Source organism: Apium graveolens, chromosome 11, assembly GCF_009905375.1.
Source record: "Apium graveolens cultivar Ventura chromosome 11, ASM990537v1, whole genome shotgun sequence".
Lineage (NCBI taxonomy): Eukaryota > Viridiplantae > Streptophyta > Magnoliopsida > Apiales > Apiaceae > Apium > Apium graveolens.
Window position 1 is genome coordinate 65,743,632 of NC_133657.1, and position 27,474 is coordinate 65,771,105.

Genomic DNA, 27,474 nt, shown 5'->3' on the forward strand with positions numbered 1-27,474 from the left:
ATACTACTTCAAAGATTTAATTTATTCAAATCTGTCTTGTAGTCTCATCTATGTGATGAACTGTTGAAAGCTCGTTATACTTTGAACAATGGTAGTTTAAGTAACTTTATAATTGATATAAGTATAGTGAAGTATTTGGTAACTTCATCCCTTGTTTTTACTTATATCTAGTAAGTAATTATCTTATACATGATAAAAGATTCTAGTAGGTATCCATTTAGATACTTGTATTATTGTTATCACTATATATTATCTTGTGAGCTGTAAGGCTCACTCTTGCTTTATTTCTTCATCACACAACAACAGTTAGGAAAGATGGCCAGACTCCAGCAGACCCAGCGCAAGCGCGTGGGAAGCGTCCCGCGTCTTCCCGTTGATGTTGTAGCTGCTATAGCTGCAGAGGTAGATCTATTGGTAGATCAGGCATTCTACTTTTGAGAATTAATTATGTATAATTATAACTTGTGGCAGATAATGGCAATTAACTGTAAATTTATCAAGTAATCATTTTGGGTTGTAATAACTTTTAATTGTGGATTCAAGGACTTGTACTTATTTCACTTTCATCTCTGAGACTATAACGGGTTGTGGTGTGTGTTAGTGGGGGTCACAACATAAGGTTATTTATTATTAATCAAGTGAAGTGATATTGTGGAAAGAAAGACCGTGATGACCCGGATCCCTGACCCCGGATCTGGGGGTGTTACAATTTCCAGCTTTCTTCAATTGATGTTCTACTCATCAGACAGATTATAGAACCATCAGTACTTGTTGAAAGCTTGGCTTCATAAATGTTACCATGCCTGTATCCTTTCAGAACAACTTTGCCTGTAGATTTGCTTACAATTTCACAGTGTTCTTCAAAGAAATCCACATGATAACCTCTGTCACATATTTGACTAACATTCAGCAGATTGTGTTTAATTCCTGAAACCAGAGCTACTTCTTTAATGATGACATTCCCAAGATTGATATTGCCATATCCCAATGTTTTTCCAATGTTTCCATCTCCATAAGAAACACTTGGGCCAACCTTCTCTACAAAGTCTGATAGCAGGGCTTTATTTCCAGTCATATGTCCTGAACATCCACTGCCCAGAACTAGGATGTTTTTCCTGTTGCCCTGCAATCACAAATACCACTAATGATTAGTTTTAAGGACCCAGACTTGCTTGGATCCTGTGGCCTTATTAAGTTTGTTAACATTTGCAGCGGATTTAGCATCAGAGTTTAAGTTAACATTTTTCTTATCAGAATTTACACTATCAGACTTTGAATCAGAACTTACACTAGAAGAAACAATGCTAACTTTCTTTAAAGAAGGTTTTATTTGATAATAATCATAGTACAAACTATGATATTCCTTACAAGTATAAATGGAATGCCATAAACTACCACAATGAAAATAAGGATTTTGTGGCTTATATCTAACAGACTGACTCTTAACTCCTGACTTTGAAGGTAAGGAGTTTATGTTCTTATTCTTCCTGCAAAAAGAAGCCAGATGGTTAGAACTTCCATAGTTATGACATATTTTTCTAGGAGCATTAGGAATAGGTTTATAATCATTGCTTTTATTCACACCTTCCTTTCCGTTCCTATTTTTTCTAGGTGATTTTACCTTGTTTGCATTCTTAACATCTTTCAGCTTATGCTTAAGCTGCTTCTTTGTCATTAATCCTATGTTAACTTCAGTTGTCTTTTCCTATTTTAGTTTGTCAGAAGTTAATTCCTCTTTAACTTCTGATTTTTCAGTTTCAGACTTTACAGCTACAAACTTAACAGGTTTTAACTTTGGCTTTTGTTTAACAACTATAGGCTTAATATCTACAGTTCCTTTATAATTCTTATCATCTTCATAACCTATTCCCTCTTTCCAGTTTCCACTACTTAACAAATTCTGAGTTGTTCTGCCAGAATTAGTCCAAGTCCTTATAATCTCTCTTTCCTTTTCTAACTCAGCTTTTAGAGATTCATTCATTTTAAGTACTTCATCCCTAACATAGAAAGCATCATCTCTATCTTTCTGAGTTTGATGGAACATGACTAACTCTTTTTCTAAATTATCATTCCTCTTTTTACAAGCAAGATTTTCAGAAGTTAATCTTTCACATGTTAAAGTTTGATCTCTATAGCTAATGTACATGGTTTTAAGATATCTTCTCAACTCATTAATATCATCAGTATGAAAGGCATAAGTAGTTTGAGGTACCTTTAACTCAGCAGCTTTAGTACTACTTTCAGCATTTGCCATATCAGCATTTGCCATCAAGGCATAGTTCTCCTCACTTTCAGAATCTGAGGTGTCTGTCCAGCTTTTCTTCTTTGTGACAAGAGCCTTGCCTTTGTCACTCTTCACTTTCTTGCAATCAGGAGATATGTGGCCTTTCTCACCACAATTGTAGCATTTGACATTTGTGTAATCTCCTCTGTCAGACTTCCCTCCTTTGCCTTCAGATTTTCTAAAATTCTTCTTATCAGAACTTGCACCTTTCCTGGAAAACTTCTTTCCCTTTCTGAATTTCCTGTATGCATTCTTTGTGATTCCTTTCACCATAAGAGCACACAGCTTCATCATCTCTTCATCAGCATCCATCTCAGGAGAGCTTTTAGTTTCCGAGTCACCATCACTATCAGAACTTGATGACTCAGTATCAGACTTTGTGAAGAGCGTTTTACCCTTGCCTTTCCTTGAGGTGGCTGCCTTGGGAGATTCTTCTTCTGCCTTAAGAGCAACTGTCCTTGACTTTCCTCCTTTCCTCTTGCTTCTTTGTTCAATCTCAAGTTCATGAGTCTTGAGCATCCCATAAATTTCATCAAGAGTTATTTCTTCAAGATTATAGTTGTCTCTTACAGTTGTTGCCTTCAAATCCCAGCTTTCAGGAAGAGCTAACAGGAATTTAAGGTTTGAATCTTCAAGATCGTACTCCTTATCAACCAGTGACAAATCATTCAAGAGTTTGACAAATCTATCATATAAATCAGTCAATGACTCATTAGCCTTTGAGTCAAAGTGTTCATACTCTTGAGTGAGTATTGTTTTACTGTTCTTCTTAATCGAATCAGTTCCCTGACATCTTGTTTCCAAGGTATCCCATATCTCCTTTGCAGTTTTACAGTTTATTAACCTTTTTGACATTACATTATCAATGGCACTATGCAGTAAGTGTCGTACCTTAGCATCCTTAGCAATTGATGCGATATCTTCAGCAGTGTAATCACTCTTCTCTTTTGGTACAGACATTGTTGCTTCACCTGCAATTGCAACAGCGAGTTTTGTTGGATTGTAAGGTCCTTCCTTGATTCTATCAAGATATTCTGGATCTGTAGCTTCCAGAAACATAGTCATCCTCACCTTCCATATGGGATATTCAGATGGTTTCAATATGGGAATGATAAGTGGATTTTATATCCACTTGGAATGCTTTATTACAAGCTTAAATTGGTATTTTGGACTCAAGTTGTTGGTATTTTGATGTGTTTTTGTGTTATTGCATTTCAAGTATCAGATAAATGAAGAAAAGAGCTTTTAAAGGAAATATGATGAAAAGTGATCAGAATTAGAATCCAAGGCCATTGTCAAGTTGTAGAGAATCTCAATAGCTTCGCGTGGGCAGTTGAATCACCTAATTCTGACGAGTATAACTCAAGTTATGGTCAAAACAAGATTCATCAGAATATTTTTTCCAGTCAGTAGCTGAGCGCCCGCTCAGCAGAGCTGAGCGCCCGCTCAGAGAGCTGAGCGCCCGCTCAGAGAGCTGAGCGCCCGCTCAGGAGAGCTGAGCGGCCGCTCAGGGCGCGGCTGGTCGCTGATTTCGCTGAAAAAGCTTTTTTTGAGTAGAATTTGACGATTTTAAGGGTCCAGGTCCACTAGGGGCGTATATATACTTAAAAAAAGGGTTTTCATCATCCGGGAAGATTGGGATACCAAGGAGAAGACCTAGAAGCACAGAATAACTCCGAAAAAGAAGATCTTGTTTTCAACTTGTGATTCTTTGAATTAGTTGTAACTTTGGATGCTCGTTTTCGTTCTTGTTGAACCTAGATCTCGTTTATTCGTACTTTGATTATTATTTAGTTTATTAAGACCTTGTTTATACCATGCTTTCATTGGAACCCATGGTGACGATGAGTTCGATTATGGGCTAATCGTTGTCATGGGATTCTAGCGGATTTACTTATGGATTTCAATAATTAATTGTTTCGATATCTTGGTGTGTGGTGATTGTATGATATCCTAGTATTGGTTGTGCTTATTCGTCTTATGTGCGTAGCTAACATATAAGATAGCGTGTTAATCTTTATTGAAGCGACAGTGAATATAGAGGTTTAGAACTTGCCATGCTAGCATAGGTTCTTGTATGTGTATATATGATTCGTAGGTAACTCTAACCGTTTTACTTGCCCTATGTAATCAAGATAGATAACTTGTGCTTAAACCGTTATGTTGTCAAATTCTATAGACATATAGGGTCTCAATATAATTGGTGCCTATTCAGCTTCTATCTCTTTTGTGGATGTCTGGTAGAATGGTACTCGTGCAACGAAAGTTGGCATTTATCAGTTTCGTGTTATCTGATTAGTGTCCTCACCATCACATGCTAAGGTTAAGAACGAGAAGGCTATTGAATGAAGTAGTAATGAAGTTAGAATCCCATGTTTGTCATATATAGTAATTCAACCTCAATTCTCTTAGTTAATGTTATTTAGTATAATCTCTTAGTTTAATAAAAACCCAATTTGTTATTTGTCTTAGCATTGAGCGATAACCATACATTGTTACATAGGTGCATAAATTGAACTTAACCTAAACCAGTCTCTGTGGGAACGAATCTGATTTATATCTTATACTACTTGCGAACGCGTATACTTGCATGAATATTAGCGTGTTTTCGCACTAACAAGTTTTTGGCGCCGCTGCCGGGGACTCGGTGTTAATTTTTAGTTTATGTGCTTGTCATCAGTGGTCGTTAAAGTTCACTGACTCGGATTCTTTTACTTTCACGGTTTATTTGTTTGTATTTCAGGTACTCATTACAATGGGAGATCCAGCAGCACGAACGAAAGCCTTGATGGATTTTTCTCAACCCAAGATCAATGACATTCAATCTAGCATTGTCCGGCCAGCTATCACATCTAATACCTTTGAGATCAAGCCTGGCATAATTCAATGGGTACAGACTTCAGTCCAGTTTGGGGGTTCTCCAACGGAAGATCCCAATACACATATTAGGGATTTTATTGAAATATGCGACACCTTCAAGTTCAACGGTGTTTCTGAAGATGCTGTGAAGCTGAGACTGTTCTCATTCTCTCTGAAGGACAAGGCTAAGAGCTGGTTACACTCTCTACCAGCTGGTTTGATTACTACTTGGGAAGATCTTGCTCAGAAGTTTCTTACTAAATTCTTCCCTATGGCGAAGACAGCTGCACTCAGGAATGCTATTACTCAATTTGCGCAGCAAACGGGAGAATCGCTAAGTGAAGCTTGGGAGCGCTACAAGGAGATGCTTAGGAAGTGTCCTCGTCATGGAATTCCTGATTGGATGATCATCACTTGTTTTTACAATGGATTGGGAGCACAGTCCAGACCCATGCTCGATGCAGCATCAGGCGGAGCATTATGGGCAAAGAGCTATAAGGAAGCTTATGATCTAATTGAACTGATGGCTGCTAATGAATATCAGTATCCAACCCAGAGATATCCACAGGGCAAGGTAGCAGGAGTTCTTGAAGTGGATACAGCTACGACTATCACTGCTCAACTAAAGGCGTTGTCTATGAAGATCAATTCTCTGGCTAACTATGGTGTTAAGCAGATAATTAGTGTTTGTGAGTTGTGTGCAGGTCCGCATGCGATAGAGCAATGCGTTATATCTAGCGACTCAGCTCAGTTTGTGAGCAACTTTCAGAGATCGCAACAACCAGTTCCAGACACTTATCATCCTGACAACTGGAATCATCCTAACTTCAGCTGGAGCAACAATCAGAATGTGATGCAACAGCCATTCCAGCCGTTTGGAAATAAGCTGTTCAACTCTCTTGGTTTTCAGCAACAACTCCAACTTCAACAACAAACTCATGATGAAGGTCTATCTTCGAATGAAAAATCTGAATTAGAGGAGTTGAGGCTTATGTGCAAAAACCAGGCTCTTATATGCCAAAGCCAAGCTGTTTCTATCAAGACTTTGGAGAACCAAATAGGGAAAATTGTTAATGCCTTATTGAATCGACCACCAGGAACGCTTCCTAGTGATACAGAAGCCAATCCAGGAAAGAGGGAAGTTGAAGAACATGTGAACGCCATCACCTTAAGGTCTGGAAAGGTCGCAAGCCCCCAAATTCAGCAAGACGAAGAGCCTGAAAAATCTCAAGATTCAGAAAATGCAGTTGTGGCTGAAGAAGATGTGCAGAAGGAAGTAGAGGTGGAACCAAGGAAGACTACTGTGGAACACACTCCTCCTGAGGGTAATACATGGGAGAAACAGATCTATCCTCCACCTCCTTTTCCTAAAAGGCTGCAGAAGAAAAAGTTGGATAAGCAGTTTGAGAAGTTTCTGGAGGTGTTCAAGAAACTTCATATCAACATACCTTTCGCTGAAGCTCTTGAACAGATGCCTAGCTATGCGAGGTTTATGAAAGGTATTTTCTCTCGGAAAGTGAAGCTCGATGACTTAGAGACCGTTGCTCTAACGGAGGAATGCAGTGCTGTGCTGCAACAGAAGTTGCCTCCGAAGCTTAAAGATCCTGGAAGCTTCACTATTCCTTGCACCATCGGAAACTTGTCATTCGACAAGTGTTTATGTGATTTAGGAGCTAGCATCAATCTGATGCCCTTATCTATCTTCAAGAAGCTTGGTCTGCCTGAGCCGAAACCAACATACATGTCATTACAACTAGCTGACCGTTCCATCGCTTATCCACGAGGTATAGTGGAGGATGTCTTGGTCAAGGTGGATAAACTCTTCTTCCCTGCTGACTTTGTAATTCTTGATTTCGAGGAAGATAAGAAGATTCCCATTATCTTGGGAAGACCATTCTTGGCTACAGGCCGAACTATGATCGATGTGCAAAAAGGAGAGCTTTCGATGAAGGTTCATGATCAGAAGATCACTTTCAATGTGTTCAAGGAAATAAAATTACCCACAGCTAAAGAGGAGTGCTTTAAAGTAGAGCAAATTCAGGTTTTGAATGCACCTCTGTGGAAGAGGAAGTTGGATGTGCCATTCGATTCTCTTGGGTTAGCAGAGCTGAAAATTTCTCAAGAGCGTCTCGAGCCGTCTATTGAAGATGCTCCCACACTTGAGCTCAACCCACTACCAGATTACTTGAGTTATTCATTCTTAGGTGCACCCCCTGACAAGGGGTTGGGATATATCTTTGATGATGTAGAGGGTAGCCGAACGGATCCTACAGTGCCTATAGAGGGTTCTTCTCATGTGCAGCACGTAGTTGATAGGACTGGTGTTGGCGATGAGCAGTACAGGCGAGTAATTAGGCGTATGGAGGCCATGCACGACATTCACCGTCATTTTGCTGAAGATTTGACACACGCTTTCGGTACTATTTTCCGAGACACTAGTGGCGAGGTTGATTGGCCACCTGATCCTCCACCCGAAGAGGGTGATCTTTCCGACGACTAGGTATGCCTGAAATCCTTATTATTACCTTCAATGAGGACATTGAAAATTTTAAGTTTGGGGGTGATAATGTAAGGATTAGTAGTGTGTGTCCATATAGATTCATATAGATTTATGTTGCATGTTTAGTTGTAGTTCATTCATATTTTTGCATGATTGTTCATTTAGGACATATTTGTTTGTTTTTATGTAATTTCATATAGTTGCATTTGCATGCATATTTAGCATGATCCCTTAAGATGAACTATGATATTGGATAAGTTGATGTTGATTTGAGTGTAGTGATGAGGAATAGAGGGATGCTTAAGCCTTAATGAATTGATTTGCATGCCAGAAATAAATATTTTCACAAAGTCTTATAGGGTTGCTTTTGATCTACATCATGATCATACTTGTTTGTTGTTGAGATTTAATCACTTGGTTATATTTAGAATTTGTGATATTCTCATAATGACGTAAAAATACTGATTTTTTTTTATCTGGAGAAAAACTTGGATTTCATTGCTAGTTGTTGTAAGGCTAGGCGTCAAATGCCTAGTAGCCGGCTCATATTTTTATGAGTAGTCTAGGGTTGAATGAGATGGAGCGAAACGCACTCATTCAGAAATTATTGAAAAAAAAGGAAAAAAAAGAAAAAAGAGAAAAAAAAGAAAGAAAAAAAGTATGTGTTTATGCACAATTGATCAAGAGTGAGCTCTTTAATACTCGAGTTATTAAGTTCGAGGGGACTTTGTGCCTAGTGACCTAAGGCTTTTATAGTCTGGGATCCGCTAACCTAACGCTCGCTACATGGGTATTATTGTATAAGTCTTTTGGGACCTCATTCATTGCACGGTCAAATAAGCATCTTTGCTATGTGTTCAATAATAGTGTGAATCCTTGTATAACTCTAGTAGAAAGGAGGTGTTGTGAGTCATAATGCGTTTATTGTCTATTCTATTTATAAACTTTTGATTGTTTTAATGATAGATAAGTTAGGGTTATTGATCTAGTATCGAGAGTATATCTGTTAAGCATCCACACACGCACATTTCTGGTTTGTGAATTGGTTTGTGGGATTTATTCAAACTCTGTTTCAAGTTATTGCATTCTTAGAGGCATTGGCTTATTCATTTGGTTATGGTTATTCTGGGGGGATCGATTGCATTATCATTTAGTTGCATTCACGTAGTTGCATTCATGCATTAGGTTTGTTTTATAGTTTTGAGTCTGTTTATGCTTGAGGACAAGCATCGATTCAAGTTTGGGGGTGTGATAAGTGGATTTTATATCCACTTGGAATGCTTTATTACAAGCTTAAATTGGTGTTTTGGACTCAAGTTGTTGGTATTTTGATGTGTTTTTGTGTTATTGCATTTCAGGTATCAGATAAATGAAGAAAAGAGCTTTTAAAGGAAATATGATGAAACGTGATCAGAATTAGAAGCCAAGGCCATTGTCAAGTTGTAGAGAATCTCAATAGCTTCGCGTGGGCAGTTGAATCGCCTAATTCTGACGAGTAGAACTCAAGTTATGGTCAAAACAAGATTAATCAGAATATTTTTTCCAGTCAGTAGCTGAGCGCCCGCTCAGCAGAGCTGAGCGCCCGCTCAGAGAGCTGAGCGCCCGCTCAGAGAGCTGAGCGCCCGCTCAAGAGAGCTGAGCGGCCGCTCAGGGCGCGGCTGGTCGCTGATTTCGCTGAAAAAGCCTTTTTTGAGTAGAATTTGACGATTTTAAGGGTCCAGGTCCACTAGGGGCGTATATATACTTAAAAAAAAGGGTTTTCATCATCCGGGAAGATTGGGATACCAAGGAGAAGACCTAGAAGCACAGAACAACTCCGAAAAAGAAGATCTTGTTTTCAACTTGTGATTCTTTGAATTAGTTGTAACTTTGGATGCTCGTTTTCGTTCTTGTTGAACCTAGATCTCGTTTATTCGTACTTTGATTATTATTTAGTTTATTAAGACCTTGTTTATACCATGCTTTCATTGGAACCCATGGTGACGATGAGTTCGATTATTGGCTAATCGTTGTCATGGGATTCTAGCGGATTTACTTATGGATTTCAATAATTAATTATTTCGATATCTTGGTGTGTGGTGATTGTATGATATCCTAGTATTGGTTGTGCTTATTCGTCTTATGTGCGTAGCTAACATATAAGATAGCGTGTTAATCTCTATTGAAGCGACAGTGAATATAGAGGTTTAGAACTTGCCATGCTAGCATAGGTTCTTGTATGTGTATACATGATTCGTAGGTAACTCTAACCGTTTTACTTGCCCTATGTAATCAAGATAGATAACTTGTACTTAAACCGTTATGTTGTCAAATTCTATAGACATATAGGGTCTCAATATAATTGGTGCCTATTCAGCTTCTATCTCTTTTGTGGATGTCTGGTAGAATGGTACTCGTGCAACGAAAGTTGGCGTTTATCAGTTTCGTGTTATCTGATTAGTGTCCTCACCATCACATGCTAAGGTTAAGAACGAGAAGGCTATTGAATGAAGTAGTAATGAAGTTAGAATCCCATGTTTGTCATATATAGTAATTCAACCTCAATTCTCTTAGTTAATGTTATTTAGTATAATCTCTTAGTTTAATAAAAACCCAATTTGTTATTTGTCTTAGCATTGAGCGATAACCATACATTGTTGCATAGGTGCATAAATTGAACTTAACCTAAACCAGTCTCTGTGGGAACGAATCTGATTTATATCTTATACTACTTGCGAACGCGTATACTTGCATGAATATTAGCGTGTTTTCGCACTAACAGGGAACTCTAATAGCCTCATATCGACTATCGATTTGTGTCTTTGGAGGTTCTTCAGTTTTGGTGGGCTTAGTTGGAGTTTCTACTTCAGACATGATTGTTTTTGGATCTTAAACTGTTTGTCTGTTAACCAAATAGGATTTGATACCACTTGTTAGGTCACACACACTGTAGAAGGGGGTTGAATACAGTGTATAACACAATCAAATCGAATTCAAATAACACAAGTAACAGAAAATAGACTTTATTCAATGCAATAAACTCTGTTACAATATGGAACTGTCATCTCTCAGTGATGAACAAATATCACGAGAGCTGCTAGGGTTACAATAAATAATATTCTCGATAATGATAACACTTATAGTGTAAACCCTATGTCTGTGTTTATATACTACACAGTTACAAGATAATCGCTAATTGATATGGAATATAATTCTGCTTCCTAAAATATATCAATCAGATATCTTTTCTTCCAAGTATTTCATTCTTCATAGAATTCCTTCTTCATGCATATCTCTTCTTACGTTTGTCTTGATCTTCTTTCCTTTCAATCAGCCGCCTTCCTTATCTGAACGTTTCCTTTAAGTCCTGATATTATCTCCTGATAAATATCTCCTGAACCTTAAGTACTGATGACTTAAGTTCTGACTTCAGTATAAGTGCTGATTTCAGTTAAGTACTAATTTGTCCTATTTAAGTAAGATCTGAAAAATAAACATAAATCATATTAGTCATGACATTATCAAATATATCTAACATAATTCAACCTCAATTCTCTTAGTTAATGTTATTTAGTATAATCTCTTAGTTTAATAAAAACTCAATTTGTTATTTGTCTTAACATTGAGCGATAACCATACATTGTTGCATAGGTGGATAAATTGAACTTAACCTAAACCAGTCTCTGTGGGAACGAATCTGATTTATATCTTATACTACTTGCGAACGCGTATACTTGCGTGAATATTAGCGCGTGTTTTCGCCCTAACAGGTTCCATGAGAAATTCGGGTGATTCTTCCAATTGTATGTGGGTGCATATGGATCATTCCTAACTCTAGGTTAAAACATGTCATTGACTTGTTCAATTTCAGGAAAATTATCTATCACACGATTAGGAGAACTAATATCAACTCGCCCTAAAATCAATTCTATTTTCCTCACAAAAATAACGTATATCAATTAACGAGACAAACATATACTATGAAACTTGTTATCTAATAATAACCCATCAAAACTTCATGGAGCAAGTATAGGCTATGAAAAATAAATCCGGTAACAATAATATATCAAAATCACTTTGTCAATTAAACAATTAAACACCAAACAAATCTACAAGAATCAAATAATAGGAACGAGAAGATATCAAAGCAATTAAATTAACTTCATCTTCGTTATAGTCAAGAAAATTAGCTACACGTGATAAAAAGATGAGCAAAACAAATAACTAACAAAATTCTAGGTCTAGATTGATGTTTTAAGTGTTGGGTCTTGGGGTGTGTAAAATACAAGAGGGGAGACCCATATATATAGGGAAAATATGAGAGTTTGGGTCTTGGAATACAAGTAGGATTCTAAAAGTATTTCCTTCTTCTTCTAGAATAAGTATTCTATTTATCTTCCAATTCTTTTGACTTCTAGAATAGTTCACCTCCTTCCTTATTTGCACCTTTTCCTACACAAATTTTGATTTTATTTAGTTTCCTACAAAATAAAGTAAAACAATTTATTTATTAAAAAATTACGAAAACGGACAAAGAATATGTATTAATAATATGGACCTATCACAACGTACTTTTACAAGATGGTAAAATTATAAAAAAAACTTAGAAAAAGTAGCATTTTTTGTTATTTTTCAAATATTTTTTATAATCCATATAAAACACAATAATACTTTAATATCTTAAAAAATAACAACACGCGAAGCACCTGCTCCGTTAATCCCATACATTTGTATACAAATGGTTTGGGTACGGAGAACAAGAAACGTATTAAAAAATGTTGCTTTTGGTAAGGTGGTGGGATGCGAGTAGATCCGTCAATTTTTCATACGAAAATACAACACGAATAAGACACGAAAAGTTAGTGTTAGTGTTTGCATTTTGAGTACTCGACACGAAAAGGTACACGACACTAGATACACGAATGAGATGTTGTGTTGATTTTATATTTATCTTTTAGGTACACGACGCGACACAAGGTACACGAAATAAATATATTTTAAATTTAATATTAATTTTTATTATAAATATTAATATCTAAATTAAATATATATAAATATAAATATGTATAATTATTAGTGTTGTAAAAATCGGGAATCGGGGAAGATAGGTCGAGCTACCGATTCGGAATTAATTAAAATCGGTGATTAGTAAGGATTAATCAAAGTAAAAATATGATGTATTATAATATTAAATTATATTCAATATATTATTATGATTATAATTTATTATTTATTAACAAATATATATATAAATATATTACATCATAAAGAAAAATATAGTTTTTAAATTTTAATAAATAATTATATATAGTCCAATAAAGAAAAATACGTATAGATTAATCGAATTTCAAAAATCGAATTGGTTGGATACCTTGCAGAGGATTAATCGGGGATTAATCGGTTGAATCACGGATATTAAGAACATTGATAATTATAATGAATACTTTAAAAATAATGCATACCTTTATAATGCTGCAAGTATAAATGATTTAAATGTATATATATCGTATGATATTGTGTATATTACCTAAAAATTCAATATTTACATTTAGTTAGTTAATTAATTATATTAATATTAATATTCAATTTTACACGAAACACGACACGAGAACGACACAAAAACGGAGGTACACGAACATAAAAATATACGAACCCTAAATGGGTCAGTTTTGTATTTGACTTTTGAGTACACGACACGAAAAGTTACATGACCCGAAAGTACACGACACGATCGAATTGTCACGTGTAGATGAGATGGAAAGAAAAAAGTGTAATATAGTGATAAAAAGTATAAAAATTGGGCAAAGTGATGGGGCAAATCAATATATAATATATAAAATGGGTATAATAAAAGAAAAAAGTAAATGTAATTGATTTTTGTATTATTAAATTTTTAATATTTTTGGTAATTTTTTAAATATATAAAATTGAATGTAATATTCAAATTTTTTTTATATAAAAATGAACTAATAGAAAAAGAACCTAAAGGACTATTGTTAATAGAAAAGATTGTTGAGGTACAAAGTTTTCCGTGTTTTGTCAGCTCCATCTCATATATAGCATACTTTTACGTTCAATTCACAAAAATAGCACAATCGTTCAAAAATTTCCAAAAATAACCCAGAATACTAGTTCACATGCGGTTGGTTCTGAAGGTGACACTCAGGAGAACTGGCATTATGGGGCTCCTTCCCATTTCCACCCGCTTCCCACTTTAGCCTTGGAACCTTCTAATTATGATGTTAAAAAAATATTTCAAGGTTTAATTTTTATACAATTATATTAAATTTGAAAATAAATATTTTTTTACATTTTTTTATCTGATAAGTATTGTGAATCTATTTAAATCACCTTTTATTTATTTTAATTAAAAAATTAAACGTATATAATTTTCGCACCTCCAAAAATGCCATCAAAGAGTTGAGGGTGAATTTTTTTTGGACAAAGTGTCATTTTTATGAATTTTTTTACGAAATATTTTTTAATGTTGTTTGTTTAGAAAAAGTATATTTACATTACTTTCATTTAAAAAATATTTGGTAATAATTTAATTGAAGATAAAAAATTTTGACCCCAACATGGTACCTGAAAAGAAGATAAATAGAATTTTAGGAATGATCTATTAAAGCCGGAACTGAAAATGTGATTCAAATAAATATTGAATTTATTTATTTGTTTGATTCTGAGGATTCACAATAATATTGAAGATTAGAGTAATTATATTCATTTAATAATTATGAAAAATGGTCTTTACATCCCCGAAAATCACTAAAACTATTAAATATTTATAATTGAATACTAAATTTTTGGGTTTGCATACCTTTTTAAATGTGCTTTCAATAATATTTTATAATTTTTTCAGTCATTTTCAAATTTAGTGTATTTTGTAAATATTTTTTAAGTGTGTTTTTAATAATAAATAATAGTTTTTTAAGTTATTGTAAAGATTGGAATGTGCATTTTTTTTAATTTTTTCTTTACCTATTAAGGCAGTGGAAGGAGAAAAAGAAAAAAAAAATTCACGGCATAATTTATTATTAAGTGGCTTTTTGTGTCCTTTTTGAAAAATATTGAATACATGTGCTATGAATTGACCTGAAAATATGCTAGAAATGTGACGGAGCATAGGCTGCATAGCCCTTGATTTTGTATTATTTATCCATTCCTACATTTTTTATAGGCACACCAAAATATAGGCATAAAATAAATGTTATGTACGCAGCTTTTAAATTTTTATTCTAAAAGACTATAAAAAAATATGATATCTTCTTTGTTTAGTTGGATAGAAAAAATTCTATAAATGTTTTATTTTCTATAACTTTTTTAATTTTTTATTGGGCACAATTTTTTTCTTGCACATTTTTTGTTTTTAGAGCTATCAAATCATAAAATGGTATGCATACACAATAAACATAAAGAAAAATAATAATACAATAATATTTTCGTCTTTTCATATATTTTGAGTTCTGAAAATAAAAATTTTAATCTGAAAATAACAATTCTCTATAATAGAATCTAAGCAGAAATTTGACCAACTCAAAGAACTCTATGCATGCTTGGACAACCGATTTACGCAACTTAATTTATTGAGCGAGCCTGAGAGATCATTTGAATGTATAATTTGGGTAATAACACCAAACGACCATATTATCATATTTATGGTCATAAATAGAAATTAGAGATACTGGTATATTTATCATTTCACTAGTTTATTTCTACACTCCCGAAGCTGCTGCCTAATTTATTATTTATATTATTTTAAAACATAAATGCTATATGTTAATTTTTAGGTAGGAATTTTGATAAATTATATAAATATGTATATTATATAATTTTAATTACAAGGTAATTATCCTTGTTTTCAATTTTTTTATTTTATATTCACATATTAAAATTATTAATCATTTAATTTATAATTTAAATTTAATTTTTAAAATATTATGACTTATAAATTATGATTTATCAAAATATATAAAAATTTATACATAAAATTATCTAAACACCTACAATAACTTATGAATTAGAATATTTATATCTATAAATACTTTTGAGCTTTAAATAATAAGTTACAAAAACTAGGGGTGTACAGACGAATTGCTCAATCGCATCCAACCGCTCGCAACCGAACCGCATTTGCGAATAATCGCGAAACGCGGGTTGGTTGTGGATTTAAATTTTAAAAACCGCTCATTCGCGGTTTGGATGCGGTTTTAAATTCTTGAAAATCGCAAAATCGTAACCGCAATCGCAACTCGCAACATATATTTATAATAAAATATATTTCCAAAAATGTAGTTGATATCATATAAATTAATAAGTATACACATTTATCCACTAATTTTAGGTTAATGTTAAGATTTCGTTCATAAGATTCACAATTATTATAAGAGATATAATTAAACAAATGAAAAATATAATCAACATGTAACTTTTTTAATCCTTTTCTTTTTTCTTTTCTCTCGCCTCCACATTTTTATATGTTTTTAATATTCTTACTATACACGGAACATTAGTTTATATTTTATTTTTGAATATAATTTATCACGTAACTTAAACTTCAATTTATTAATAATTTGAATTTATTTTTTTGCAAATTATTAATTATTTTAAAATAAGTGGTTGAACCGCAAACCGATCCGCAATAACCGCAAATTCGCAACCGCAAATGACGCGGTTAACCGTAACCGCAAATGCAGTTGCGGATGACAATTTTTTAAAACCGCTCTTCGCGGTTTGGTTCGACTTTTACCCCAAAACCGATCCGATCCGAACCGCCTGCTCCCGAAAGAAACCACAAACGGGCCCTTTTATCTCCTCTTTGGCCGTAACTTATGAATGGCTGCTTGTCACCTAGTCTAGAACATTTTGAAACCTCAATGGCTTCTTCATATCTTAATATCAATAATTTTACACATCCCAAAATACCCTCTCTAACTAACACTCCTTCTTGTATTCATTTTCTTGATTCACGTGGGTCCAGTAAAGTTAGCTGGAAAACATTCGCCAAGTTTGATAAGTTTCAAGGGGAAGCTCCGTTGGATAATCTTGAAGAAGCTCCATTAGAGTCTGTGCAGCAAACAGTTCAACAAGTTGAAGATGAAGAAGAAGATGACAGGTGAATTTAAATTCTTGGGCACTTGACATTTTTGTGTGTATGCTGACAGATTTATAGAATTGTTTAGGTTTCTTTATAATCCTCTAAATTTTTGTTTTGTGGACGGAGTATATTACCTACTCTGTACTTCATTTTGGGGACTTTAATAGCACCAATTTTCGACGTATTATTATTAACTTTGTAATTATTATTTCTTTCATTGCTTTATGTAATCAGGGTAATATAGAGCTTCCTGTTTTCTTTTTCGAATTTGTCAGCTATGTAGTCCTGCAGTTCACACAAGCACTGCTATATTCTTAATCTTCTGAAGTTGTGCTTCATGTTTGCTAAATTTGCTATAATTCTCACATACCAATCGAGTAGGATTGTAAGAACTAGGCACACGCGATATATTACATTACAAAGAATTGAAACTTATGTTATTTATTGGGGTAACTTGAGCAGTTGTATGCAGAAATGACTAAGTAATCCAGTTGTGCAATGTGAATATTAATTTGAATTTACTCTGTCTCAGTTGCTTGCCATCAGATTTAGAAGGTGCAGTCCGCCAGTCAAGCGAAGCAGCTGCAAGTTTTGTGTCCGCTGGAGGAATGAGAGCTACTGTATGTTTTTATAGTCTTTTTGGAAACTAACTACTAGTATAGGCATCAAGATGACATGGTTACAGACTGTACTCGTGAACTACGTAGAATTCAGTTTTGCTTTTATTTTTTTCTAATGTAGCATCAAACTGTGAGTCATTTAAAGAAACTTAACATGATTTACTTAAACATGTTTCTTGAATTGAGTTTTTTCCTAAATATTAAAAATGTGTACAGGTTGAGCTCTTAATTCCCCAGTTGCAGTTTCTTGATGATGAAGGCGCTCAAGCTGAACTATGGCAACTATCAAGGATCTTTGTGGACACCCTTATGAATGAAACAGGAAGTCAGGTTGGACAAGGCATTTCTTCAGTTATAAAATTTGGTTTGAAACTTCTCGTTCTTTTAAGTAATTACTGTTGTCTTCTATTGGGTTGCCTTCAAATTTTTAAATTTCTAGGAACAAGTTAACTAAGAGCGGTCCAGCACATGAAATAACAGAGTAGAAAAACTCAACTGTTTCTTTAAACTCTTTTGTTTGTAACTGAGACAATTCTAAGGTTTATGTACAAAATGCTAGTCAAGTCCACCCAATACTAAAGAACCTATTCCCAAACTAGTTCTATAACATGCATCCTTTATCATAATCCCTACGACTTAATTTGTTCTTCTCTTGTATGCACCTATTACGAAATGATCAACCAGTATTGTTCTCTTTGTGGATAGATATTTGAGACTTTGATGTTTATAAATTTGAACTTCTAAGACAACAACTTTAAATTCTTAGAGAGTGAAAGCTATATTTCCAGATGCGGGTGCTGCAGCTCTGCTAAAATATCAGTGGAAAGATGCTGCTTTCAGATTTGCCAGGTAAAGAGAAACATAAGACAGATTATATCTATATTAATGATCTTATCTGCTTCATCTTTATCAATTACTGATGAATGTTTAAACAACTATCATCCGCATATCTGCAACATGTTTTTTAGTTTAAGTGACCGGAAGCCTGTGGAGAGTGAAGATGAAATTATAGTTATGCTTGTTCCTGATTATCAGATGTTGGAATATGTACAAAAAATTGCGTCTGATCTCTCAGATGATTCGGTAATTACCTAATTTTTCTTGAATATTAATCTTTCTTTCTGGCTTTCTATTATTCCTAAATAGTATGACAATTTTGTTTTATCTGCTAAAATTCATATACATTTGTAATGTGACTCCGCACAGAGAATAGGGTATTTTGTGGAATTTCTGGAAATTCTATTATGTAGCACATATTGGTACAACTGTTGCAACGAGCAAAACACTAATTATTGCTGTATATTTTTATGGCGAGTTGGTGACTTCCATTAATTTGTTTCTTTCCAGCCAAGGCCTCTAATCATGTGGAATCCACGGCTAGTCAGTGAAGAAGTTGGAATCGGAGTCAATGCTAGAAACGTAAAGCGATACTTTCTGAAGTAAGTTTATAACTCTCTAGCAGCAGTGTTCTTTACAATCTGCATGGTCCGTGGAGAAGGCCGTTTGAAGCTGTTTGACATGATAGCCTTAGGAATGAAACTTATCACTCTTCTTATATCTAAAATAGGATTATTATTCGATGGACGAACATGATAAATTGTTTCCCTATGCTGTCATTGACTGATAATGTAATTTTTTCTCTGCAGCTCTTTTACGACTGTTTACTCGATGAGGCCACTGCAATATGGTGCTGTCTTCAGATGCTTTCCAGGGTAACTGCTGAAAAAATCTATTTATTCGTTCTTATGCTCTATCAGCTTGTGGAAGTTAGAGCTAGAAGATAGTTCTTTCTTGCGTCCTACATCACAATAGCCCACTAGTACAGAGGATCACACTTGTAAGTCCAGTACTTAATTAGGATGAACGAAGCTAATATAAAACTCATAGGTGGCGTAGATGTGGTAGGAGAACGAAACAGTAAATGACTGATCCAATCAGTAAAAAGATCCATTTAATCACTAAGTTGTTCTTGCTTAAGCTTTTGGGAGAAACAGTCTCTCGCTTGCCCGTGTTCGTTTTCCTTATTATTGTGATTTTATTGAGCTCTTAACCACTCTTTTCTGGTGCTTTTCAGATCCTGGAAAGTGTTTTATGATGATAAGGATCGCTTTGGTCGTTACTTGCTAGCAAAAGAGCTTGTAAGCCGTCCTAACTCAGAGGACTTGGAGGTTAGTTGTTTCTAAGGAGTCAAATATCTCCAGTTGCTTCCTAGTACGCTAAAATCTATGCCTTCATTGATAAGGAAGTAAATTCCATTTATCTTGTAAGAGGTGTTTCAAGATAAATTACAGAGAATAAGATAAAGTGCAAAAGAATGGATTGATCCGGCAGTAAAGGCCCTTTCTGTTTTCTTTATTGCATTTGAACAAGACTAAGAAAAAAAATGGCTGAAAAAAAAAATACTTACAAGTCTATGAAGGACATGATAGCTGATGTTAGATATATCAGAGTTTTGGTTACTTGTGATTAAGGCTCTTCTAACATCTGCAGATCATATTTGGAGACGTGGAAGAAAAATCAGAGGATGGACCTTCATTCATGAGTCAAGCAGCAAATCTATTCTCTTCAATGAATAGGTTTATGAGATTTATTTCCAAGTAAAAGTTACTTGATAAAATCTAACGGCATTCTATGTTGTAAACTGGTCTAGCAAGCTTGTGATAATGCAATAATTATTTCTATTTAACCTATAAGCTAACCCTTTATACAGCTTAAAATATGTGTTATGTCCATTACCATTTTTATACTTTCGTTAGGTTTTGTAAATGTGAAACTCGGATTCCTGAACTTTGAAAGAGCTAAATGTTTGATATTATTTATGAAGGCTCCAGTTCAACTTGGAATTAATTCATAAAATAAAATCTAGGAATCATTATAATGTAAGGTCAATTCTGCTGAAAACCTTCGAGTATTTTTTGTAGTATGTGTTGGGTTCCAAACCAAGATAACCCTTATCACAGCGGAATAATAAACCAGAAAAAAATTTATTATGTATAACTTACACCGAGTTCTTCCACCAAAATCATAAATTATTGACTATAATATAAGTAATAGTTAAAATATAATGAAAAATACAAAGAAGAAGATATTTTGTTGGACAAGTAAAAGAACCTGTCTTTTTTTTTCCTTGTATATATTAATATACTGTATACAATATAATATAAGTCAAGAAAAAACCTAACTAATAATTTTTTTTGACAATAGAATGATGATTTCAATAAATAGCAGCAACATCATCCATGAGACTCTCCAACACAACATGTGGAGGAGAAAGATAATCTTGAAAGCTAAAAGCCTCACAATGTACCCTAGCAAGTAAATGGGCAACTCTATTGGCTTGCTTTCTAGTAAAAGATACTGAAAAATCTGAATTTTGCCTAAGAATAGTACGAGACTCCTGGATCATATACCCAACCTCCAACTGATTTACAGAATCGTTGTTTACTGCTTGGACCGAGAGCCACGAATCACTCTCTACTATCACCTTTGCAATCCCCCAGTTGTGTAGCCCATAATAGCGCCTCTAGAATTCTTTTGGTCTCGGCCTCAAAAACTCCCACCTCCCCTGCGATGCAAATAACATGAGCTTTGCAAAAATTCCCCACTTGATCTCGCAGCACCATACCAACTCCGTACTGGGAACTCCCTTGCTTCACTGCTGCATCAACGTTTATTTTCAAAGAACCTGGGTCTGGAGGCTTCTACCTCGTGATGTTCTGATTACAGCTTCTTTTGTTAGAGCATAATACCTTTCCTTTAGTCTTCTGAGCTTCTTGCCACTGCAGAACTTGTTTATTACTCCATTGCATAGCTGTGTCAGCTGTCATATTCTTCTGCTCCCACACTCTGAGATTTCTTGCTGACCAAATACCCCATAAAACTTTCGCCATATTTGCCATCACCTCAGTATTATAATCAGCCAAACATTTGAGCACCCAATCATTACAATTTTCAATAGCACTTGCCTCTATATCAAACCCCATGATTCGCCAGCAGTTTTGAGCGAAGCCACAATCCATAAATAAATGTAGTAGATGCTGTACATCGGACACAGAAATGTGGTATGAACTCCTCGCCTTCCAAGCAGCCATCTGACAGGAATATTATTTCTACATAACCGCCACAAGAATACTCTTACTTTATAAGGTACCTGTAAGTTCCACAATTTAGTCCATCCTTTATGTCGTACTAACTGATTTCCTTCGCCCCAATATCTTAGCCAGTATCTATAACCTGCTTTGACTGTATATCTACCGTCAGTCGAATCCATCCAAGCCAAGTGATCTTGAACCTGATTTTTTGGAACAGGCATCGCCAAAATAGCTTTGGCATCACAGTTTGAGCACAAACTGTTAACCTTTGTTACGTCCCACGATCTCTCACCAGGAGCAAGGAGATCACTTACTCGAATATCATCAAAATTAGTAGAGGCCGAATTATTAACTCGAAATTGATTCACCCCTCTCACCCAGGGATCTTTAAAAGCTTTAATGTTCTCACCATTCCCATCAACCCACTTATAACCCGATTTCATCATCTCTTTAGCTTGCCATAACCCGGACCACACATAGCTCGACCCACCTCCACGAACCGCATCAAAAAGGTTTGTATCATTATAATACTTTGCTTTAAAAATTCTTGCCACCAGCGACTCCGGTTTATTTTAGAAAATGCCAGCAATGTTTCCCAAGCAAAGCGAGGTTGAAACCATATAAATCTCGAAACCCCAAACCACCCACACTTTTACTCATACTCATGTTAGCCCAAGACAACCACTTTATTCCTTGTCTACTTCCCACCTTCGATCCCCACCAGAAGCTATTTAATATTCTTTCGATCTCCTTGCACAACGATTTTGGAAGGAGAAAACACGGCATGGCATAAGAGGGCACTGCTTGTGCTACATTTCGAAGTAAAACAGCTTTACCAGCCTTTGATAGGCACTTTGTACCCCAACCCTGAATTTTCTTCCAAATTCGATCCTTAAGAAAACCAAACACCCTTTTCTGAGCCTTACCAACAAACGATGGCAGCCCCAAATACTTTCCTTCACTCAGATCATTGTGCACTTCTAACAGGTTTTTTTATCTCCTGTTGCTTATCCATCCTCACATTAGAGCTAAAAAATATGCCAGATTTTTGAAAATTAATCGCTTGACCAGAACTTACTTCATATCTCTGCAGGATTTCCTTGATAACTCGAGCTTCCTCCATATTGGCTTTACAGAAAAGGAAGCTATCGTCAGCAAAAAAGAGATGTGTAACTGCAGGTGTATACTCGTGAATCTTACAACCACTGACTCTCCCATCATTAGCTGCATCTCTCAGCGAAAGAGACAGCCCTTCAACACAAATCAGAAATAGATAAGGTGATAGAGGATCACCTTGTCTTAACCCACGTTTCAGAATGATTGGCCCAACTTGACTACCATTGAAATTCACTGTGTAAGATACCGTTGTAACACAAAGCATAATCCATGAAATCCACTTTTTTGAAAAACCCATCCGCTGTAACTGATTCTTCAAAAAGCTCCAACTTACCCTGTCATAAGCCTTGCTAACATCCAACTTCAACGCCACCTCCCCATCATTCCCCTTCTTCTTTTGTTTCATATAATGTAAAAGCTCAAAATCCACGAGCACATTGTCCGTGATACTACGATTGGGCACAAATGCAGACTGGTTTTCCGTAATTAAATTAGGCAAGAGCTTTTTCAGACGATTTGACAACACCTTCGCAATTATTTTATATAAAACATTACATAAGGCGATAGATCGTAAATCTTTCATGGAGTCAGCATTCTCTTCCTTTGGAATAAGAACAACATTAGTGTCGTTCAAGTTGGCAGGGAAAGATAACTCGTACATCCATTTCGAACAGCTATCAAACACTTTTTTACCCAACAGAGTCCAGAAGTTCTGGTAGAACGCAGGGTTCAGACCATCTGGCCCCGCACTTTTATCAGGGTGCATTTGTTGCACTGCTTCTGAAAATTCTGCAAATGTGAAGTCTGCTTCTAAGTTTATATTGTCCTCCTCAGAAATCAGCGAATCTCGATGCCTTACTTCAACTTCCTGCTCCACTGTCCCTTCTTCAAAAAGATGAACAAAATACCTTTTCACCACATCACACATAGCAACTTGATCTACTACTTCATCTCCCTCGTCATTTTTCAACTTTGTGACCACATTGGACTTCTTTCTCGTCGTAGCAAAAGCATGAAAGTACTTCGAGTTAGAGTCTCCTTCTAAAAGCCAGAATGATTTGGCACGTTGTTGCCAATAAGCTTCCTCATGAACCATTAATTCCTCCAATTTTCCTTGCTCCTCAAAATACTTTTTAGTCTGCTCATCATCGATACAATCTTCATACCTCCTAAGAGTTTCTTTCTGCTTATTTATTTTCTCCCTAAACTTGTTGAAAAATTGATGACCCCATTTATTCATGAACATCGACAATTCAAGAAGCTTCGGCAAAAAATGAATTGGACTCAATTTTCTCCAGAATTGCATTACCTCCTCTCGAAAAGACTCTTCCTTAAGCCATGTGTTTTCAAAACGAAACCTGAACTTCTTCCTCGAGTGGTCTGTGCTGACTAGCTCTATCTTTATGGGTTCATCATCTGAATAAATCGAATGATGCACTTTCATATTACAAAGAGGAAACAATTGTAACCAATCGACTGAACCGAAAGCACGATCTAATCTCTCCCTAACCCAGTCTCCTGAGCCTCTACTTTTCTCCCATGTGTACTTACCCCCTGTCAATTCTAACTCTGTTAGACCACATTCATCAATACACCTTTTAAAACCGTCTAACAAATGTTGAGGATGTCTATGCTGCCCTTTCTTATCATCTGCACTAATCATATCGTTAAAATCACCAACTATACACCACGGAAGAGTCGAAATACTAGCCAGATTCATTATGAGATCCCAAGATTCCCTACGCCGAGTTCTCTCCGGAAAATCATAGAAACCTGCTAATCTCCAACTAATACTACTATTCTTCAATATATGCATATCGATTAATATAAACCTGCTAATCTCCAACTAATACTACCATTCTTCAATATATGCATATCGATGTAATTCTTATCAGCCTCTACTATCTTGCATTGAACAGTTCTATCCCAACACATCGCTAAGCCCCCACTCCTTCCACAGCTATCAACCACCCATCAATCCTCGTAGCCCAACTTTCGAACCAACTTATTAATCTTCTCTTTTTTTGATAGAGTTTCAAATAAAAACATAATATTGGGTTTATGAGACTTTACTACGTCTCCTAGAGCACGAACTGCCCGAGCGTTCCCCAACCCTCGGTAGTTCCAGCTTAAGATTTTCATGGCTGCTAGCTAGCTTGCAAAAAAAGACTAGCCAATTCAAGTTTTGAAGACGTTGAACAATCCATATCAGAAAGTACCCCCGTCTGGCCCAATTAATTCATCCTCATCTGGCCCAAACTCAGAATTCAAAACAATATTTCCCTCTTTAATCAACTCCTTTCTGTTATCCATAGTTAATGGATAAGTTTCAATACCACTTAATTTCAACTGTGGCCGAAAATTACTCCTGTTACTTATCTGATCCCCACGAATTTCGCTCCTTCCTTTTCCCGCCTGAGACCTGGCGTTGACCCTTCCCTGTCTCTCCTCCCATGTCAAATCATCATCCTCCCTTAACCACCTACTCTTTGCTGCCCCAGAACTTCTTCGAGATGGAGCTCTTAACCAACTCCCCCGGTCTTTCTCCGCTGAATCACTATCTCTTTCTAGAAACTTTTTGCAGTACCTTTCTGTATGAGTCATAACTCCACATGTAAAACAAAATTCCCCTAACCTCTCGTATTTTCAATTCATCATAACCTCAGATCCATTTATCTTCCTTATCTTCTTTTTACGCTTCAGAGGCTTCCGCACATCCACCTTTACTCTAATACACATATATTCACGCCAGATACTAGTATTATTCTTATGATCATATTCAATAAACTCACCAAAAAAGTTCCCCAATTGAACTCCTACAGACTCTGACATAAAACCAGATGGTAGATCAAAAAGCTGTAACCACATATTAATGTGCCATAGAGGGACATTCAACGGCTCCTCTCCAATTGGAACTTCACTAATGACCAACATGGCGTTGTCAAATGACCACGGACCACCTCGTAAAACCCATTGCATATCGTCCTTGTGGTAGAACTGAAACAAGAAGATACCTTGATCAATTTCTTTAATGGTTATTCCCATGGCTGGCCTCCAGACATCTGCTATTTTTGATTTCATGGCTCTAAAATTGATTCCTTTCTCCGTCAAGAACCTTCCAACCACACAAAGCATATACTTGCTGATTTGATCCTCCTCTTCTCCTTAAATAACAAAGTCCGCATTCTCCTCTTCTTCTATCTCCAGATTTGATAATTCCTCACTAATATCATTATAACGAGACATGATCACAATAACTCACACAATTCAGATTCAAAAAAAAATGAAAATGAATGGAGAGACACAAAAGCTCTCACATGAGATGGAGAGAATGAAAAAAAAGCGTTTTAAGACTCAATTCAAAAACATTTAAGACTTAACTCAAAAACATTTTTTGGGCTAAAAATACCCGGTCAAAGTTCTCGAGCTACGGGGAGCGTAATCTGCACCCCGTTCCAAAAACCCCCGCCCGTACTAACTTCTGGCCCTCCAAATCCGATCTTCACCGTTTAGAATTTAGATACCTGAATTAGGAAGACGCTGTCCAAAATTCAGGGCTATCCTACCGTTGGAATTTTGAGAAACTAAAAAATAAAACATCTAGATCAACTAGAAAAATTCCTACAAAATTTTCACATTAGCATCATAAACTAACTCAACCTTCAACCTCACAATTCTCCACCTCATACATCATTTGATAACCCTCAAATTATGAACGAATACCAAAAAAACTATGAACACTTCGATATGTGAATCCCAACCAGCTGCACCATTGTTACCATGCCTACGTACCCTTAATCGGGATCAGGCCACCGTAGTTCTTATCATGGGGTGAAATATCCACCTCACCCCAACACCGCCCCGATGGGCAATCAACACATGTTGATACTGAGAAAGTCCAAACAATGTTGAAAATTTCTCCCCGAATTCAATGAGATTAAATCCCAGGTTTGCTTCCTTTGTTAAGATTCCATCTCTTTTTCCATCGCTGCCAAACAACTCTCACTATTACTACTTCGAATAGCTTCCTTGAAGGAGATAGGATTATCCTCCTCCACCGAGAGTGTATACTCTACTGGATTAACCTGCCCGTAGTATTTCAAAGGCTAATCTGACCATGCTTTTGAACCTAATTATATGCCTGTTTTGGCCTAGCCGAAGCCAAACATCATCATATCACCATGATCTTCCTGCTGACCACCACTATAACTTGTAACATTTATATTTTATCTCAACTACCTGAGACTTAGAAGTCTCAATGTCATTACCACCAGTCACTTTAGCTTTTCGGAGAGCTACCGTAGTATCCTCATCGAACGTAACATCCATGCTGATTACAAACTTAAAATCACTAATAGACCAAAGACGATAACCTTTTACACCTGTTGCATATCCCAAGAATATAGCCTTCTTTTCCATCGCATCAAGTTTTCCCTCGTTAACATGGTAGTAAGCCGTGCATCCGAGAATTCTAAGTCTCCCATAATCTGCATATTTTCCTGACCATACCTTGTACGGTACATCTCCATCTACAGATGCAATAGGTGACTTGTTGAGAATATGGCGAGCTGTATTAGTTGACTCCGCCCACCAGTCTTTAGCAAAACCGGCATAGGATCGCATACATATTAATTTTTCCCTCAATGTGTAATTAAGCTTTTCCGCAACCCCATTATGATATGGAATTTTCGTCACTGTCCAGTGTTTAACAATGCCTTCCTGATCACAAAACTCCTTCAAAGCACCATCTGTATACTATGTACCGTTATTAGATATCAGTGTATTTAACTCCTTACCAGTTTTGTTCTCAACCATTATTTTCCACTTCTTGAATATGTTGAATACATCATTCTTATATTTCATGAAATACACCCAAACATACCTACAATAATCATCAACAAAAGTGAAAAAAATACCTCGTGCCTCCC

At 35.8% G+C, this 27,474-nt stretch overlaps 3 protein-coding genes and 1 non-coding gene across 4 annotated transcripts; 1 reads left to right on the plus strand and 3 right to left on the minus strand.

Annotated features, from left to right (window-relative positions):
* Window positions 1-5,429: 5,429 nt before the first annotated feature.
* On the minus strand, window positions 5,430-5,536 carry LOC141699220 (small nucleolar RNA R71). The gene has a single exon (XR_012565698.1). It is a non-coding gene; the product is annotated as a small nucleolar RNA R71 (small nucleolar RNA).
* Window positions 5,537-16,453: 10,917 nt separating this feature from the next.
* LOC141698704 (uncharacterized) lies at window positions 16,454-20,056 on the plus strand. The gene is made up of 9 exons (XM_074503471.1): window positions 16,454-16,737; window positions 17,252-17,339; window positions 17,556-17,669; window positions 18,106-18,188; window positions 18,308-18,422; window positions 18,687-18,778; window positions 18,986-19,051; window positions 19,414-19,507; window positions 19,830-20,056. Exons 1-9 carry the CDS (start codon window positions 16,454-16,456, stop codon window positions 19,938-19,940), a joined length of 1,047 nt encoding a protein of 348 aa, XP_074359572.1. The 3' UTR covers window positions 19,941-20,056.
* Window positions 20,057-20,553: 497 nt separating this feature from the next.
* Window positions 20,554-21,876, minus strand: LOC141695557 (uncharacterized). The gene is made up of 3 exons (XM_074499795.1): window positions 21,490-21,876; window positions 21,089-21,430; window positions 20,554-20,823 (listed from the first exon to the last, which is right to left on the minus strand). The coding sequence occupies exons 1-3, from the start codon at window positions 21,874-21,876 to the stop codon at window positions 20,554-20,556; spliced, it is 999 nt and encodes a 332-aa protein (XP_074355896.1).
* Window positions 21,877-25,192: 3,316 nt separating this feature from the next.
* LOC141695558 (uncharacterized) lies at window positions 25,193-25,627 on the minus strand. The gene has a single exon (XM_074499797.1). It carries the CDS (start codon window positions 25,625-25,627, stop codon window positions 25,193-25,195), a length of 435 nt encoding a protein of 144 aa, XP_074355898.1.
* Between the last annotated feature and the right edge of the window lie 1,847 nt (window positions 25,628-27,474).